Below are 19,019 nucleotides of genomic sequence, written 5' to 3'. Positions count from 1 at the left end.
CCCCCCAACAGAGGGGGCAAGGAGAGGGAGCAAAGCCAGAAGGGAAGAGGCAGGGCCAGAGTCTCTCCACTTCTGGCCACGCTGCTCTCCCTCCAGCCTCCGAAGCAGCTGCAGCTCTGGGTCTGGCAGGCTGCAGCCGCACCGCCCAGCCTGCCAGAGCACGCTGCGGCTGTGCCATCCGGCCCAGCCCGCTGGAACATGCTGCAGCTGCGCTGCCCCATGTGGCCCCGAGAAGCATGCTGCGGCCACACTGCCCAGCCTGCCGGAGCAGCTCCAGCCAGGCCAGAGACATCTTCCCCTGGGCCTCCCCAGATAAGGTGGGAAGGGATGGGATGGAGAGAATGTGGGGGTCCCGGGCTAGGGGTGGGGTCATGTGGGGGGTGGTCACAGGGGTTACTCCTCTGATTCCCAGCTTCTCCCCACAAAAAAATTTCCCCAACAGTTGCCGTCCCGGCCCTTCAGGGTAAGTAGCTGGAGTGCCGGGACACTTTGTTTACTTAGGTTTACCTCCCTGCCTGCGGACTCTCGAGGTAAACAAACCATCGCAGCCCGCCAGCGACTTATCCTGATGGCCCGGGAGCCAAAGTTTGCAGACCCCTGAATTATAGGGTCGGATTATGAATGGGTCATAAAAATTTTCCATTTTTACTTATCCATCTTGGGGGGGGGAGGGGTCGGCTTATAAACGAACCAGCTTATGATCAAGTATATACGGTAACTAAATCAGTTATGATTCCATGACTAACGTGTCTGTAAATGATTCTGTGGTACTTAGCTGGAGAACAGACAGTGATCCGGAGCTTTCCCATTGCATCTATTATGAAGGAGAAGAAGATTACTATACAGAACCAGCTGCAACAGAATATGCAGGAAGGACTTCAGATCACCTCAGCATCATTTCAGGTAGAATGGAGTGCTTTATTCTTTATACTTTGTAAAACACCTGAAATTATGATCTCATCAAAATAACCTGCTGCAACTAACACCCTGACCCCTGGGAGCGGCTAAATGTCAGCAGTTCCTGGTGAAGTCAATGGTATTGGAGGTGTCTCAGCATCTCACAGGAACCCAGAAGTGCTTTCCTACGCGCACACACTGGAGCATAAATGGTTTTCACTGCCTTTTTCTCTCACTCCTCACCCCTCCATTGGACCCTGTGGAAGACAATCTTTGGGTCCAAAGTGTCTGCTGAAGAGCAAATTGAGTCTGGGCAGGTCAAAACACATGTACATCAAATCTCCTCCATCCCTGTGGAGTTTATCTGGAAAAAATAAGCTCCCTGCCACTCACCAGTTTGTCTGGGTGGATCCATGGCAGGAGGAAGTCCATGGTAGCACAGTTGAAATGGAGTCTGGGGCACCACTGTTGTCGAGAGCTAATCCAGAAGCACAGGGCCTCTCCATAGGTGGCCCTGACCTTTGGTGGAGCCCCACAATCTGTACAGATTCCTGAAGATTTACCAGTTTAGGGACAGGCCCCAGAGCCTATTCTTCAGAGGCATGTAGAACAGGACAGTTTGGAGGGATGGGAATCCTCTGGAGATTTTTTTCCCCAGAGCCAGGAGCCCCCTACAGTAAATTTAGTCTATGAGGTAATCTGGCCTATGATGAGTCCCTAAATGAAGGGAAGTGGAATGTAAGGTAAAATCTTCAAGAATTGTAATCAATAGAATTAAAATTATGTAATGTGGGGCTTCAAAACATGAAATGTTTAGCTAGATCTGGTTACTACTACAAAAGTTCATTACTTTGTTCAGGATAAAAAAAAATCACAATTTGATAAAATGGAGAGTCTTTCATTTAGGAATATGTCACCAATTTTTTCTTCTTGGTGTTTTGAATAGACACTGTGTAACATAATTTTTATCTCAGATACATTATCCTATACAAATGAATGGATTTAATTAACAATTTAAGGAGTCGCTCTTATATGCCTTTCAAGTAGAACAGTAACTGTGAGGCCTTTTGTTTTCCAAAGCCCTTTTTGGAGACTAACAGTAACAATAAAATGTCTAACATCCTTCAGTAATATGCTAAATGCAGACACAACTCAAAGTTTCTGGTTCTGGACTCTGGTCAAATATAATCTCTGCTTTTGTTTAACATAGTTTCATTTTAGATTATAAAAACAAAACCAACCAGCAAAAGGTTTACTTTCTGTTCCTTTTCTAACAGCCAGAGTTCAATATTATATGAAATAGACCCCTCTCTGCTTTGTGTGTTAATTATGATTATCGAAGGAAAATGGCTACAGCTATATTATTTTAATGTATTTAAAATGTCATATCGGGGTGACCCCTAAATATTCAAGACCTCATTTCAAGGAGGTCCTAGAACAACAGAATTATTAGCCATTTGGAGAGAAAATACGAAATTAAGTGAAATGAAAATGAAGGATCGGATATGCCTTGTGTACAGCAAACAAGAGACATATAAACAGTAACTTCATCTTGGGACTTATAAAATAACAAATACGTCAGAAATGTTTATTTTGCTTACCCTCACCATGGGAGTTCTTTTTGTCCCTTTTACAGACCCTCATTTTCCCTCTCCTTTATTACTCATCCTCAAGATATAAGAGCTGCCCATCATCCCTCTGGCTAAGAATCATGGGACAGGGCTCCCTTTAAACTGTATAAAAGCCATATTTTGACTGGGAAGAGAGATCAGTGTAGATAATGCAAAGCACTTCCTTTTCCAAGGGTCAGATTTGGTTATCATGCTTCGCTACTCGCACAGTTTTCTAGGCTTTGCAAGGTGAGAAATGAATGGAATATAGAAGGATAGTTGTGGTAATTTTTAAATACTAAACTTTTATAGTATAGTGAAAAGAAAAGGAGTACTTGTGGCACCTTAGAGACTAACCAATTTATTTGAGCATGAGCTTTCGTGAGCTACAGCTCACTTCATCGGATGCATACCGTGGAAACTGCAGTAGACATTATATACACACAGAGACCATGAAACAATACCCCCTCCCACCCCACTGTCCTGCTGGTAATAGCTTATCTAAAGTGATCATCAAGTTGGGCCATTTCCAGCACAAATCCAGGTTTTCTCACCCTCCGCCCCCCCCCCCCAAACTCACTCTCCTGCTGGTAATAGCCCATCCAAAGTGACCACTCTCTTCACAATGTGTATGATAATCAAGGTGGGTCATTTCCAGCACAAATCCAGGTTCTCTCACTCCCTCACCCCCCTCCAAAAAACTACACACACAAACTCACAAACTCACTCTCCTGAGCAGGAGAGTGAGTTTGTGTGTGTAGTTTTTTGGAGGGGGGTGAGGGAGTGAGAGAACCTGGATTTGTGCTGGAAATGACCCACCTTGATTATCATACACATTGTGAAGAGAGTGGTCACTTTGGATGGGCTATTACCAGCAGGAGAGTGAGTTGGGGGGGGGGGGGGCGGAGGGTGAGAAAACCTGGATTTGTGCTGGAAATGGCCCAACTTGATGATCACTTTAGATAAGCTATTACCAGCAGGACAGTGCGGTGGGAGGGGGTATTGTTTCATGGTCTCTGTGTGTATATAATGTCTACTGCAGTTTCCACGGTATGCATCCGATGAAGTGAGCTGTAGCTCACGAAAGCTCATTCTCAAATAAATTGGTTAGTCTCTAAGGTGCCACAAGTACTCCTTTTCTTTTTGCAAAGACAGACTAACACGGCTGTTACTCTGAAATAGTATAGTGAGAGAGTCTTTAAATCAGAGTGTCATTTTTTTTTTACCAGTGTTGTCCTGTATATCCTCAAGGACCTGGCCCACCAGAACTCTTCCAGCCCTTGCCATCCCATGTAGCAAAAAAATATGGCTAGTGTTTTAACTAGTGTAGAAACATTAGTGCTAAAGCTACTTTTTTAGATTTGCTCAGATGTTTTGTCTTAATTTTATGGGAATTCCAGATACTACAGAGTGGAGATATTTTGGCATTAGAATATAATATTAAAAAATAAAGTAAAAATAGATAACATGAATTGCCATAATCAGTAACATATACATATTTCTATTTATTTATTAATATATTATTTTACTTCCTTTGTGGGATCTTTTTCATTTTCTTTTATCTCAAAAGTTGCCATATTAAATTATTTCCAGTCTCTAACATGTTATGTCTTTTTATTTGCAGTTAATTAAAGTAGCATTTGATGAGGAAGTAAGTCCTGAAGTGGTAGAAATATTTAGGAAACAGCTAATGAAGTTCCGTTATCCCCAGTCCATCTTTAGCACCTTTGCTTTTGCAGCTGGGCAAACTGCACCGCAGATAATCTTGCCAAAGCAAAAAGAAAAGAACACTTCCTTTCGGTAAGGTATACTCTATTTTTCTTTAATAAGAATTTATTATTGATATTCTTGTTTACTCTTAGTCCAGTGCATTGAATTCTGTGTCATTTTTGATGGCTTTCTAACATTGCAAGTTCATTTAAGTAGTCCTCAATAAATCTGAATTGACTAGCTTCTGTCAAGCATGTTACATAGGTATGCCAAACAAAAGCTACCTAGTGTAGAAATATATATGAATTTGGTAATAAAAGTGTATAATTAGCCTGTTGAACTACTTGCCATAGGAAATTATGGAAGTAATTACCGTAATAAGATTCAAAGCATACAATCGGGCATTTATATGAATAACATCTGCAGTTATACTAATTCGATGGCAACATATAAAGAGGCTCCTCATACTTCAGAGTATGGATTGGCCACCAATATAGGTGTAAAGAAATGTACACTCATGGGATGGTATTGTGCAGTTGTTCTAGTGATCTGTAATATAGAGTTTGGGTTTTTTAGTCTTCCTTTGAAGCAGGTCCAGATAACCTGCATTCAAGAGTTTTGAGAGAGCTGGCTGAGGAGCAAACTGGATAATTAATTTTGATTTTTAGTAAGTCTTGGAATACTGATGTATTTCCAGAAGACTGGAAGAAAGCTAATATTGTTCCAATATTTTAAAAAGGTAGAAGGGATGACCTTGGTAATTGTAGGCCCAGGCAAGATAATGGAGCAGCTGATACAGGACTAAATTAATAAAGAATTTAGAAAGGATAATATAATTAATGCCTTGGGTTTATGGAAAATAGATCTTGTCAAACTAATTTGAGATAACAAGTTTGGCTGATAAAGGTAATAGTGTTAATCTTTAGACTTCTGTAAGGCTTAGACTTGGTACCACAGCAACATTTTGGTTGAAAAACTAGAATGATATAAAATTGACATGGCACACACTAAATGGATTAAAAACTGGCTAACTGATAGGTCTCAAAATGTAACTGTAAATGGGAAATTGTCATTGAGTATGTGTGTTTCAAGTGGCATCCCACATAGATCAGTTTTTGGCCCTACTCTGTTTAACATTTTAATCAGTGACCTGGAAAAAAACCTAAAATTATCACTGGTGAAAATTATAGGCAACACAAAAATTGGGAGAGTAGTAAATAAAGAAGAGGGCAGATCTCTCTTTATAGAGCGATCTGGATCACTTGGCAAGCTGGGTGTAAGCAAATAATATGTATTTACTACAGCTATATATAAACATATACATGTAGGAACAAAGAATGTAGGCCATATTTACAGGATGGGGGACTCTATTCTGGGAAGCAATGACTCTGAAAAAAATTTTCAGAACTGCTGGAATACTGCATCCAGTTCTGGTGTCCACAGTTCAAGAAGGATGTTGATAAATTGAAGAGGGTTCAAAGAAAAGCCACGAGAATGATTAAAGCATTTGAAAACATGCTTTATAGTGATAGATTTTAAGGAGTTGAATTTATTTAGCTTAACAATGAGAAGATTAAGGGGTGACTTGATCAGAGTTTATAAGTGGCTACATGCGGAACAAATATTTAATAATGGGCTCTTCAATATAGCAGAGAAAGATAAAACATGATCCAGTGGCTGGAAACTGAAGCTCAACAAATCAGACTGGAAATAAGGTGTAAGGTTTTAACAGTGTGGGTAATTAATCACTGGAACAATTTACCAAGGATTCTGGTGAATTTTTCATCACTGACAATTTTTAATTTTGATTGGGTTTTTTCTAAAAGATATGATCTAGCAATTATTTTGAGGAAGTTCTCTGACCTGTGTTAAACAGGAGGTCAGATTAGATTATCACAATGGTCCCTTCTGGCCTTGGAATCTATGAATGTTATACTCCATTATTAGGCACCTTACTAAACTAGGTGGATTATTAGCCTGTTACAGAGTGGCAATTCATGTGTTTTACAGAGTGGCAATTCTATTGATTAGTGCCTTGTTGGCTCAGTGGACTAGAATCCCAACATAGTTCTGGAGAACAGAGATGTTTAGATTTCTGTTTTCATGCCTTCTGTCTGTTAACCAGGAAGATTTATTTGTTATATTGCCAACAAAAGTCAAAGCTGCAAACAGAAGATAGTTGTTTATTCTCTACTATTGGACACAGATGGCACAGTGTTGATTACTCACATTCTCCTAAATCCCAGGACTAGCAATTTAAAATTTTAGGAGCCCATTTTCTGAGGTCCTGAGCTCACTTTCCTTTCTTGAAATTCAATGAAAAATTGTTAAGCATGCTTTGTGTGGGTGAGAAGATGCATCCTAAAAGTGTATTTTGGTATACTGACACAGATATTGAATATTAATGAGAGTTTAAGATAACTGTTTTATTATACTGACATTTTGAGATCAGGCATTGTTATTTATTTCTGAATTCTAGCACCTTCTCAAAAACAATTGTGAAAGGAGCCAAACGTGCAGGGAAGATGACAATTGGTCGTCAATACTTATTAAAGAAGAAGACAGGCACAATAGTGGAAGAAAGAGGGAATCGTCCAGGCTGGAATGAAGAAGATGATATCTCTGGTAAAATATTTTCATATTATTAGATGAGCTTATGCATCCACTAAAATACACTGACCTGTCAAGAGATTCTCAAACAGTAATTAATCGGGAAAAGGGTCTATTTCAGATATTAGACTGAAAGGTTTCAAATGTCATCACTTGGTGAAGACTTTGAACTTTTATTATTTTCCCAGGTTTGTAGGAAATAAGGAAAAGCACAAGCTTTTAACTTAGTTTATTTGCAGAGGAAATTTTCAATTTCATATCCTTTTTTAAATCACCAAACTGTGGTCAGTACAACTTTGTTTACCACCCCATACAGCACCCTGAAGTAGACAAGGATATAGTTGGCTAACAGCATTAAGGCAAACTCAGCAGCATTCATGTACGGTATTGTTAAACAGTTTGTCATGAGCCATTAATCTAGAGTGGTTGAGTCTCATTCTAAACAAGGCAGGTGTAAGGAAGAAGCAAATAGCATAGGTTCTATCAACAGATGTGAAGGTATAAAATGAGGGGATTTCTTCAATGAACAAAAAGTATTACATGTGAAAATATCACACTTCCAGATTTCAATGGAAAGTATGTTGGGGCTGAAGGCAGAAAGTGTTCGTTTTATTTTGGTTTTTTTCTAAATAAGTCCGTTTCTAAAATGTGCTGCTGTCACTACAGAGAGAGGTAATGTCTTTTGTTGAACCATTCTGTTGGTGAGGGAGACAAGTTCAAAAGCTTATCTCTCTCACCAATGGAAATTGGTCCAATAAAAGATATATTTCTTATATCCTGGGACCAGCATGGCTACAACAACACTACATACAACTGCTGTCACTACATCCATTTTTTCTTAATCTGGATCAATGCTACTATAAAACATACCACTAGAGGGAACCAGATTCTCCTATACCTAAATAGGTATTGTTTTGTCACACCATTCCTCACTCATTTACTATTTCAGATAGTGAAGTGTATCAAAAATTAATTGTTTCTTAAAAACATCACACAAGCCAAATATTTCCTATTTATCACAGCACTGGTGTTGGATATATATAGGAAAGATTACAAGTAGGAAAAGGAGATCTTTTTTTCCCTTTCTTTTGTTTTATTTTTAAAATACTTTTTTTCATTAATAAAATGATTGAACTGATTGGTAAGTGTGAGTGGGACAAAATATGCGGATGTATATAAAGCTCATTCCTACTGAACTCTTAAGCTTGGCTCATTGTGAGCTCTCAAAAAGAATGAACAAAGCCTTCTAGGAAAAGGCTAAAAATACCTAATGCTCTTCACCCATCTGAGGGAGAAGGGAAAGAAATCAGAGGGAAAATGTCCACACATTAGTCAGAAATAACTCTCCTTGCGTGAAAATCCATATTCTTCTTCGGTCCTTGTCCACATAGATTCCATTTGTGGTGTGTGTCCACTCCCTGCGCTCAAGCTCGGATTCTTTGGCTAGCAGTGTCCGCTGGAGTTGTGCTTGCACTCTCTGTGTCCTGCTGCCCAGAGTGCATAAAAGGCAGGAAGTGTTAGTAAGTTTAGTGTTAATGGATTAATTGTTAGCTTCTCCTCCGCCCCCCTTTAAAAAATGTTTTAAAAATGCCTTAGTTTGTGAGGCTTCCTCAGTACTGGGTTCCAACCCTGATGGCTGAACTGGAGTCTCCTGGTTTTAAGAATTGCCTTTCTTGTGATGTGGTGATGCCACTTAATGATGGACATTTTCAGGTTGTTCAAGAAGGCAAAAGGTGAGCAAGGCTTGGCTTAAACTTCAGTGAAGAGTGTAAGTCGGTAGTCTCTGAAGGTCAGCACACCCTTCTCACCATGTTGTACTAGACTGGAGGCTCAGACACAACAGTTAAGACCATGGCCACATCTGTTGCCAGGAGGAAGTCCTTGTGCTTGATGTTTTCTGGCATACCTAGAGAAGTACAAACAACCATAGAATCAGATTGAAACCAAATTTCAAAATGTCAAAATTTCCCATGAACCAGAAATTCTGAATATCAGCCAACTCACAAGCAGCTTTAAGATCTCTGGGAAGTAACCACATCTGCACCAGACCTACTCCAAGCAGAACTACTATATTCAGCAGAGGTGCCAAAAAAGAGATACCCTTTGTCTCCTCTTTGTAAGCCACTCCCTGCAACAGCTTGAAGGCAGCTGGTTTGATGCCTTGGTCAGGAGCCATTTGTAATACCTAGAGGATCTTTTTACTCCTCTTCTCCTTTTGGAAACCATTTACTTTATTTTCTCAGCACCACAGACCACTGGGTCTTAGAGATCATCACGGTGGCATATTCCATACAATTTCAGACCCTTCCTACCTCCCATCTCCCTTCCCCATCCCTTTTCATGGATCCCTCCCACGAGAGACTGTTATAGCTACAAATGGGATCACTTCTAAGTCTTGAAGCAATGGAAGAAGTGCCTGTAGAATGCAGAGGGAATGGGGTTTACGCCCATTATTTTCTAATTCCAAAGAAAAAGGGAGGCTGGTGCCCAATTCTGGATTTAGAGCAAGGTATTTAGCTATCCCAAGTTCCGGGTGGCAGCACAAGCCTCCACTGGGAAGAATTAGTAGGGGAAGCAAAAGTGGATCGGAACCTGGGAGGCAGTGACCATGAGATGGTCAAGTTCAGGATCCTGACACAAGGAAGAAAGGAAAGCAGCAGAATACGGACCCTGGACTTCAGAAAAGCAGACTGTGACTCCCTCAGGGAGCTGATGGGCAAGATCCCCTGGGAGAATAACATGAGGGGGAAAGGAGTCCAGGAGAGCTGGCTGTTTTTTAAAGAATCCTTTTTGAGGTTACAGAGACAAACCATCCCGATGTGTAGAAAGAATAGTAAATATGGCAGGCGACCGGCTTGGCTTAACAGTGAAATTCTTGCTGATCTTAAATACAAAAAAGAAGCTTACAAGAAGTGGAAGATGGGACAAATGACCAGGGATGAGTATAAAAATATTGCTCGGGCATGCAGGAATGAAATCAGGAAGGCCAAATCACACCTGGAGTTGCAGCTAGCAAGAGATGTTAAGAGTAACAAGAAGGGTTTCTTCAGGTATGTTAGCAACAAGAAGAAAGTCAAGGAAAGTGTGGGCCCCTTACTGAATAAGGGAAGCAACCTAGTGACAGAGGATGTTTAGATTGGATATTAGGAAAAACTTTTTCACTAAGAGGGTGGTGAAACACTGGAATGCGTTACCTAGGGAGGTGGTAGAATCTCCTTCCTTAGAGGCTTTTAAGGTCAGGCTTGACAAAGCCCTGGCTGGGATGATTTAACTGGGAATTGGTCCTGCTTCGAGCAGAGGGTTGGACTAGATGACCTTCTGGGGTCCCTTCCAACCCTTATATTCTATGATTCTATGATGTGGAAAAAGCTAATGTACTCAATGCTTTTTTTGCCCCTGTCTTCACGAACAAGGTCAGCTCCCAGACTACTGCACTGGGCAGCACAGCATGGGGAGGAGGTGACCAGCCCTCTGTGGAGAAAGAAGTGGTTCGGGACTATTTAGAAAAGCTGGACGTGCACAAGTCCATGGGGCTGGATGCGTTGCATCCGAGAGTGCTAAAGGAGTTGGCAGATGTGATTGCAGAGCCATTGGCCATTATCTTTGAAAACTCATGGCGATCGGGGGAGGTCCAGGACAACTGGAAAATGGCTAATGTAGTGCCCATCTTTAAAAAAGGGAAGGAGGAGGATCCTGGGAACTACAAGCCAGTCAGCCTCACCTCAGTCCCTGGAAAAATCATGGAGCAGGTCCTCAAGGAATCAATTCTGAAGCACTTAGAGGAGAGGAAAGTGATCAGGAACAGTCAGCATGGATTCACCAAGGGCAAGTCATGCCTGAGTAATCTAATTGCCTTTTATGACGAGAGAACTGGCTCTGTGGATGAAGGGAAAGCAGTGGACATGGTGTTCCTTGACTTTAGCAAAGCTTTTGACAGGGTCTCCCACAGTATTCTTGCCAGCAAGTTAAAGAAGTATGGGCTGGATGAATGGACTATAAGGTGGATAGAAAGCTGGCTAGATTGTCGGGCTCAACGGGTACTGATCAATGGCTCCATGTCTAGTTGGCAGCCGGTATCAAGTGGAGTGCCCCAAGGGTCGGTCTTGGGGCCGGTTTTGTTCAATATCTTCATAAATGATCTAGAGGATGGTGTGGATTGCACCCTCAGCAAGTTTGCAGATGACGCTAAACTGGGAGGAGAGGTAAATACGCTGGAGGGTAGGGGTAGGATACAGAAGGACCTAGACAAATTGGAGGATTTGGCCAAAAGAAATCTGATGAGGTTCAACAAGGACAAGTGTAGAGTCCTGCACTTAGGACGGAAGAATCCCATGCACTGCTACAGACTAGGGACCGAATGGCTAGGCAGCAGCTCTGCAGAAAAGGACCTAGCAGTTACAGTGGACAAGAAGTTGGATATGAGTCAACAGTGTGCCCTTGTTGCCAAGAAGGCCAATGGCATTTTGGGATGTATAAGTAGGGGCATTGCCAGCAGATCGAGGGATGTGATCATTCCCCTCTATTCGACACTGGTGAGGCCTCATCTGGAGGACTGTGTCCAGTTTTGGGCCCCAAACTACAAGAAGGATGTGGAAAAATTGGAAAGAGTCCAGCGGAGGGCAACAAAAATGATTAGGGGACTGGAACACATGACTTATGAGGAGAGGCTGAGGGAACTGGGGATGTTTAGTCTACAGAAGAGAGGAATGAGGGGGATTTGATAGCTGCTTTCAACTACCTGAAAGGGGGTTCCAAAGAGGATGGCTGTAGACTGTTCTCAGTGGTAGCAGATGACAGAACAAGGAGTGATGGTCTCAAGTTGCAGTGAGGGAGATTTAGGTTGGCTATTCGGAAAAACTTTTTCACTAGGAGGGTGGTGAAGCACTGGAATGGGTTACCTAGGGAGGTGGTGGAATCTCCTTCCTTAGAAGTTTTTAAGGTCAGGCTTGACAAAGCCCTGGCTGGGATGATTTAATTGGGGATCGGTCCTGCTTTGAGCAAGGGGTTGGACTAGATGACCTCCTGAGGTCCCTTCCAACCCTGATATTCTATGATTCTATAAGCCCCTGCTTAGATCCCCCAGAATGGTTTGCAGCTGTCAGCCTCCAAGTTCCCTACTTTTACATAACAATCCATCAAGCTCATTAGAATTACCTGAGATTCCAAGTGGGAAATTCCTGTTATCGATATAGAGTTCTTCCATTCCATTCCATGCAGCAACAAGGGCATTCACCAAATGCTGGGCACTGGTGGTGGCTCACTTGAGAAAGCAAGGAATCCAGGTATACCATACTACCTCAACGATTGGTTTATTCTGGAGAAATCACACAGCATGTGACCAGCTCCAATCATCAAATGCTTCAGCTTTTCACTGCCTGAGGTCTCAAAGTCAACATATAAAAGTCAGCATTAGTACCAATCCAGAGGATACAATTCATAGTCTACAGCAGCAAAGGTTTATCTGCCTCAAGACAGATTCAACATCATCATGGATTTCATTAACCATTTACAGGCTCATCCTCAAAGTTCAGGACAAGCATACTCCAGACTTCTAGATCACATGGCCTCCTGCACTTACATAACATAGTATGCCAGACTTCACCTAAGTCACATGGTTGAAATATTTGTATCTTCCCAAAAGATATTATAGTCATAAAGGTGCAGGTCCCCCAGAAGTCCTATTGTCATTAAACTGGTAGAAGGACTATCCTTTTCCCCACCGTTGTCATCTAAGACACTAGTGACAAATGATTCCACACGCGAGTTGGGACTTCACCTGGACCATCTCCAGGCCCTAGACCTTTGGACTCTTGAGCACAGGTCCTAAGGAAGCCTGCAGCTGTGATGATCATGCTGATATTGTCTTGGCCAAGACAGTTCTGGTTCTCAGACGTGATTAATCTATCCAGTACGCTTCCCTCTTCCAGAGATAATCTCCCAGAACAACAGGTAGATCCTCCATCCAGACCCTGATTCATTACACTTGACAGCCTAGATGAAGGCTAGCAAACCAGCATTGAGAGGAGTTGCTCTGCAGAGGTCCAAAGTCTGTTAATCCACAGTAGAAAAGACTCTACTAGACCTGCATATTTGGCAAAGTGGAGAAGATTTGCTATTTGGACCCAGCAACATCAGTTAGCTCTATTAGACACTGAGATACATGCTATTTTGTATTACCTTTTATTGCTGGAAAATGTAGGACTGTTTATAAGCTCTTTAAGAGTACGCTAGGTAGCCAGCCATCCCTCCCATTTTGGATCACCCAGCATTCTCCCAACCGACAGTAGCTAGATTCCTTAAGGGCCATATGCACCTGTTTCCCCCAGTTAAGAAGCCTTCCCCTGCTTGAGATCTCTAACATAGTCATAGTGGGATTGATTGCCCACCCTTTTGAGTCTCTAGCTATGTGCTCACTTTATCATTTATCCATGAAGATTGCCTTCCTTGTGGCAGTAACGTCTGCCCAAAGGGAAGGAGAAATATAGGTATGTATTACTATTACTGTGACTGGTGCACAATATACTATATTCCAGGGGTGGCCAACCTGTGGCTTCAGAGCCGCATGCGACTCTTCAGAAGTTAATATGTAGCTCCTTGCATAGGTGCTGACTCCAGGCTGGAGCTACAGGTGCCAACTTTCCACTGTTCAACCTCAGGCCCTGACCCCACTCCACCCCTTACCCCAAGGCCCCGGCCCCTTTCTGCCCCCTCCCCTGAGCCTGCTGCACCCTTGCTCTTCCCCACTCCATCCCAGAGCCTCCTGTACACTACGAAACAGCTGATCGCAGCCAGCAGGAGACACGGGGAGAGAGGGGGAAGTGCTGATCTGCAAGGCTGCCGGTGGGCAGGATGTGCTGGGGTGATGGGGGCTGCTGATATATTATTGTGGCTCTTTGGCAATGTACATTGGTAAATTCTGGCTCTTTCTCAGGCTGGCCACCCCTGCTATATTCCATAAGGATAAGGTGGCCTTTAGACCTCACTCTAAAATCTTGCTGAAAGTAGCCTGACTTCTATCTAAGTTATACCTGAATATCTAGTACCAGTATAGCATTGTCTTTTTTCTTATGCCCCACTCCAGCCAAGGGGAAGCCATACTGCATACCCTGGATGTGCTTAGGGCATTATCATTCACTTTCAGGAATTCCCCAAGATTATTTGTAGTTTTCATAGGTAGGATGAAGGGACTGGCAGTATCTGTCCATAGGATATCTAACTGGATTTCCAGTTGCATCAGAGTATACTGAGCTAGCTAGTTTAGATCTGCCAGTTAAGATTATCGCCCACTCCATGAGGACTCAGGCAGATCCTGTGGCTTCTTTAAGAAGTGTACCAATCTTTGAGATCTGTAGGGCACCTATGTGGGATTGGGATCCAAAACATTACTCCCTTGTAGAAGCATCAAGAACTGAAAACCACTTTAGCAGAGCACTTCTTCAAGTTATTATTCAAATAGACTCCAAGCACCCTTCTCTTATGTGCCAGATCACTGCCTGTGAATTAGTGTTCTGCAATCTGACCAAACCTGATAGGGCCCAACTACAAGTGTTGGGTTCAGGTTGGTTTGGTTGTGAAAACAACCAAACCCACTCAGGCTCAGGTCAGATTGGCTCGCCTCTTCCTGCCCCACGGGGTCGGCACAGGTGGGTGCCCTGCTGGCTGCTGCCACCTCGCTGAGCTGTGTGTGTTCAGCAATGAGTATACTGAAAAGTTGCGGCGCCTCTCAGTCTGCAGTGTACGCAGCTCCTGTGGCATTGGCCCCACTGGCAGGAGAAGGAGAGCAGACCTCTCCTGTGAGTCACCAAAAGTGGAATAGATACAGACAAGTGCTTGAAGAAGAAGAAGAAATGGTTACTTACTTACACCAAATGTGGTTCTTCAGCATATGTTGCCCACAGGTATTCCATGTCCAACATCCTTCCCCACTACTGTGGAGTGCTATAACAGCTAGATTCTGTATTGGTGAAGGAAGTGAGGGACTATTTGGCCTGCTTCACCCTTTACACCCTTGGGAGGCAGCCATTAGAACACGTCAGGCACAGGCGTGGCCGCGGTGGACGCTGCTGGCCAAAAGAATCCAAACTTGAACACCTGAGATGCATGTGCACCTGAAGTGGAACACATACGTACAATATATCTCGAAGAACCTCAGTTACTGTAGGTAAGTAACCATTTATTTCCATTCAGAAATGTTAAATATTGAATTGATATAGTCAAAAAATTGTAAAAATTATTTCTAAAGCCTATATCGCTTGTAGCTTTTAATATACCTTTCTTATCACCTAGAAAAAACTGTCTCATAGCCTGCTTTGTCAGTTATTTGTCTCACTCTGGTAAGCATATAAACATACAGAGAGAAGTGAGAGATTCATAATGCAACCTGTCTAGAGTTTGTCCAAGTATAACATTGATTATTTTAGTCTGAAGTGCAGTAGGGGTCCTAATAAGACAATCCTTTTCAGACCATATTAGAACAAGTGCCTGAAGGAAAGGATATCTAGAGTCTAGTCCCATAAGTTGTTTCCCTCTGTACAAGAGGGTCGCACACTTCATAGCTTGTGTAGATTGAGCATATTGCACTCCCAGGGGGCTCCTTGCATTCCTCCATTCCAGCCCACAAGCTCCATGTGCCACCCTCCCACTCCTCTCTATTTCAGGAACTTCCTGCAACTCCCCCATCCCCTCCACCATTCCAGGGACTCTGTGTGTGCCTCCCCTCATTTATCCCTCTTCCCATACCAGAGTTACCCATTTCCCACCGCCCCCCTTCAGTGTCTCTGTGTGCACCCTGATTCCCCCCAATGGCAAGGACTCTGTGTGCATCCCAATTTTCTCCCCATATCTCCCACCCAAACCAGAGTCCCCCACTGTGCACCTTCATGCCAGGGGATCTGTCTACCCCCAATGCCCAACTCCGCCCCCTATGCCAGACGTTGTATGTGCTCCTTCCCCATATCAGGGTCCCCAGTCTCCACCTCTCCCCCACATCCCTGGCCAGGCGTTCTGTATGCCCATTATCCTCTTCCCCCTGTGCCAGGGGCTATGTGCATGCCTCTCTTCCTCCCTTTCCCCCACCCCCCTTCCCCCATCAATCTTTCTATCTGTGGGTGAGACATTCAGGGTGTCATTGGGCGGATGGGCAGAGATGAAATGGATTATTGTTATGCTGGAAAGCATAATGGGTGCCATCAACCAGTTGTTTGATCTGTAGATAATTGCAGAGATGCTTGAAGCTGTGGCTGTGCGGATTAGATGGCAAGGGCTCCATGTGTCCCCAATTTTTCTCCTTTTAGTTTTCCAGTTTTCTTCAGCATTAATAGGGTTCTGCGCATTGATGCCTTGAGCATTTCCTGAAATTTTGAACTTATTAAAAGTTATTGCATTACAGATGGAATGCATTACACTTTAAGAGAGAAATGTTGTCAAATTGAGTATAAGCTTTGTAAGGTAGACAAAAAATTTAACTGTACTAAACTATTTTTAATTTCAAAATGTGCACTTGTCCCAGTACCTTTAGCCAAAAATTCATGCAGAAATAACTTCATTCTATTCATATGCGCACATTTTATAAAGGCCAAGTAATGGGGGAGCATGGAGCTGACAAACCATGAACAGTAAATTTGCCTTCAGAAATATTTGGGAAGAACTGAAATAAAGTGGTGATAGCAGGTCGGTGGCTGGTTTTGTATAAAGGCCACGCTTTACTTGAATTTCACTGTAGCTTGAACTTGAAACATGGTTTTTATCTCTCATGACTGAAATTGTTTTCTACTTTGGGAAAGTGCAACTGACAGTAATACTCTGCTGAAGAAGGCTGATTGATATTGAAGCACAAAGAAAATTCAGAACATTATCTGTTGCTAATCTGTGACATAAGAGACAATTCTATGCACTAAAATTTTAGACAGATGAATAAAGCCTATTTAAGGTAGTTAGAGAGTATGTGGTCCATTTCCTTCTGGCTGTATGAGGGATTTTTATATATATCTTCCATTATCACAAATAGTTATGCTGGTAAAAGAAAGATTACCACCAATTCAATTCAGTTGAATACACAGGATCACTTTAAAGCCAGTAAAAAAGGATGCCAATCATTCCAGCTCACTTTGAGCCACAAATTATGAAAACAAGAATAGGATATATCCAGGTTAAATTTTTGTTTGTTGTCCTTTCACAGGAGTGAAACTTTTGGAAGTGTGTGTCACAATATCAGAGTTAACTGCATCTTTGCCTTCTCCTCCACCCATCTTCCTTGAGAGCACCCTCGTAAGGTTTCAGGCTTCCAGACATCACCTCTCTGGGTCATTGACCCATTTCTCTCTCCCTTCACATTGAGAGTTTAGGCTTACAGTTCCTCTACACCTCACTGTAATTTCCCCAACAGATCTGACAGGTCCAGCATCTGAAATTAACCTTTCTCCAGGGGCTATAACAGTGTATACCAGTTACCACCCAGCCTGCACAAAGCAAAATACATTTATTCTTAGGGTTAAAGCATTACAGAGAAAATATATGTTAAAAAAATAAAATTTCTATGCACATGCTAAAAGCAGACTAGAAGTACCCATCAGTCTAATAGATCTAGTAAGCCAAAGTCCTTTCAACTCTTCCTCAAAGGTTGGGGCCCCCATTGGACAGAAGATGCTGTCCTTTTGCTGAGTCAAAAGAAGTCCCTGTGTTAGTTTAAACCCCGACTTTTTATACCAAAAGCTCTTCTGTTGTCTGTTGGTCTCCGGAAAACCCATTTTGAACCAGTATATGCATAGTTCCTTCCCCTCTTCTCCCCCACCCCCACCCCCCAGGTGGTACCTCTCTGGAGGTGTTCACAGCCTGAGTGATTCACCTTAATCACCCTCCGGTTTTGGTTCCTGGAGGAACTGTGGTAGCCCTGCCCCTAGGAGTTGCATACAATCCCTGGCCACAGTGATACCATGCATAGACTTAACACAGTATGGGCTCCAAATATATTTCACGCAATTGCAACATTTGTGTTCTGTGCCGCAACAGGGTACATTATTCTTCTGGGCAAGGCTTAAATTGTTTTGGTGATATGGGTGGAGAAGGGTTGGGTTGGTCTCCCTACCTCGTGATGGACTGTGGAGCTTACTGCCAAAGGAAGTTGAGGCCAAGAACGTATAAAGAGTCAAAAATGGATTGGACGTTTATATGGATAACAAGATATCTAGAATGATCATAATTAATGATAAATTTTGTGGAAGAGGTATTAAACTTCATGTCTCATGCTAACTGTTAGAGATCAGTTAGATATTTAACGTGTGGTGCAGATTATCCGGTATTTGCCTACTGTAGGGTTCTGCCGCATCTGGTGCTGGCTGCTTTTGGAGACAGGATACTAAACTAGATACTGATCTAGTGAGGTAATTTCTATGTTTCTGTGGTGGGTGGGATGTGGAATGTTCATCATTCCAACTTCTTTGGACCGTGGAGGTTAGATCCACAGGAGTAACTGAAGATCCCACATCAGCTTTCCCAGTGCAGAAGATTATGCTGAACTATTAGCTTTGGAATTATGTGGGCTCATCTTTGCCATAGGTTTAAGTAGAACTGTTTAGGTCATGGATAGATTTCAGAGTAGCAGCCGTGTTAGTCTGTATCTCCAAAAAGAACAGGAGTACTTGTGGCACCTTAGAGACTAACAAATTTATTTGAGCATAAGCTTTTGTGGGCTACAGACCATTTCATCAGATGCATAGAATGGAACATATCGTAAGAAGATAGATATATACACACACATACAGAGAATCAAGATGGCCCATGTAGACAGTTGACAAGAAGGTGCAAGGATACCCATGTTAAGTATCCTCACATCTTCTTGTCAACTGTCTACATGGGCCATCTTGATTATCACTACAGAAGTTTTTCTCTCCTGCTGATAATAGCTCATCTTAAGTAATTAGCCTCTTAATCCACCGTTTCGTGTTCTCTGCATGTGTCTATACATATATCTTCTGACTATATGTTCCATTCTGTGCATCCGGTGAAGTGGGCTGTAGCCCGCGAAAGCTTATGCTCAAATAAATTTGTTAGTCTCTAAGGTGCCACAAGTACTCCTGTTCTTTTTAGGTCATGGATAATATTTCCATGCCACTGGGGTGCTGGTGACCGTTTTAGGGTGTTGCTGGTTCACATATGCTCCCTTCCATCAGTTCCAGGATATTGTAGCTTGTATCT

At 42.6% G+C, this 19,019-nt stretch overlaps 1 protein-coding gene across 7 annotated transcripts in view; it reads left to right on the top strand.

Annotated features, from left to right (window-relative positions):
- The window catches only part of SBF2 (SET binding factor 2), a 571,331-nt gene that overhangs the window by 477,837 nt on the left and 74,475 nt on the right, over positions 1 to 19,019 (top strand). For all 7 annotated transcript variants that reach the window (XM_075129406.1, XM_048852731.2, XM_048852730.2 and 4 more), the window contains 3 exons: positions 776 to 903; positions 4,132 to 4,307; positions 6,697 to 6,842. In XM_075129406.1, the coding sequence (XP_074985507.1) occupies positions 776 to 903; positions 4,132 to 4,307; positions 6,697 to 6,842 (450 nt within the window). The remainder of the gene's footprint in view (positions 1 to 775; positions 904 to 4,131; positions 4,308 to 6,696; positions 6,843 to 19,019) is intronic.

The sequence above is a fragment of the Caretta caretta genome, chromosome 6, assembly GCF_965140235.1.
Source record: "Caretta caretta isolate rCarCar2 chromosome 6, rCarCar1.hap1, whole genome shotgun sequence".
NCBI lineage: Eukaryota > Metazoa > Chordata > Testudines > Cheloniidae > Caretta > Caretta caretta.
Note: the sequence above shows the minus strand (reverse complement) of the source record. Positions and strands in the feature narration are given on the sequence as shown.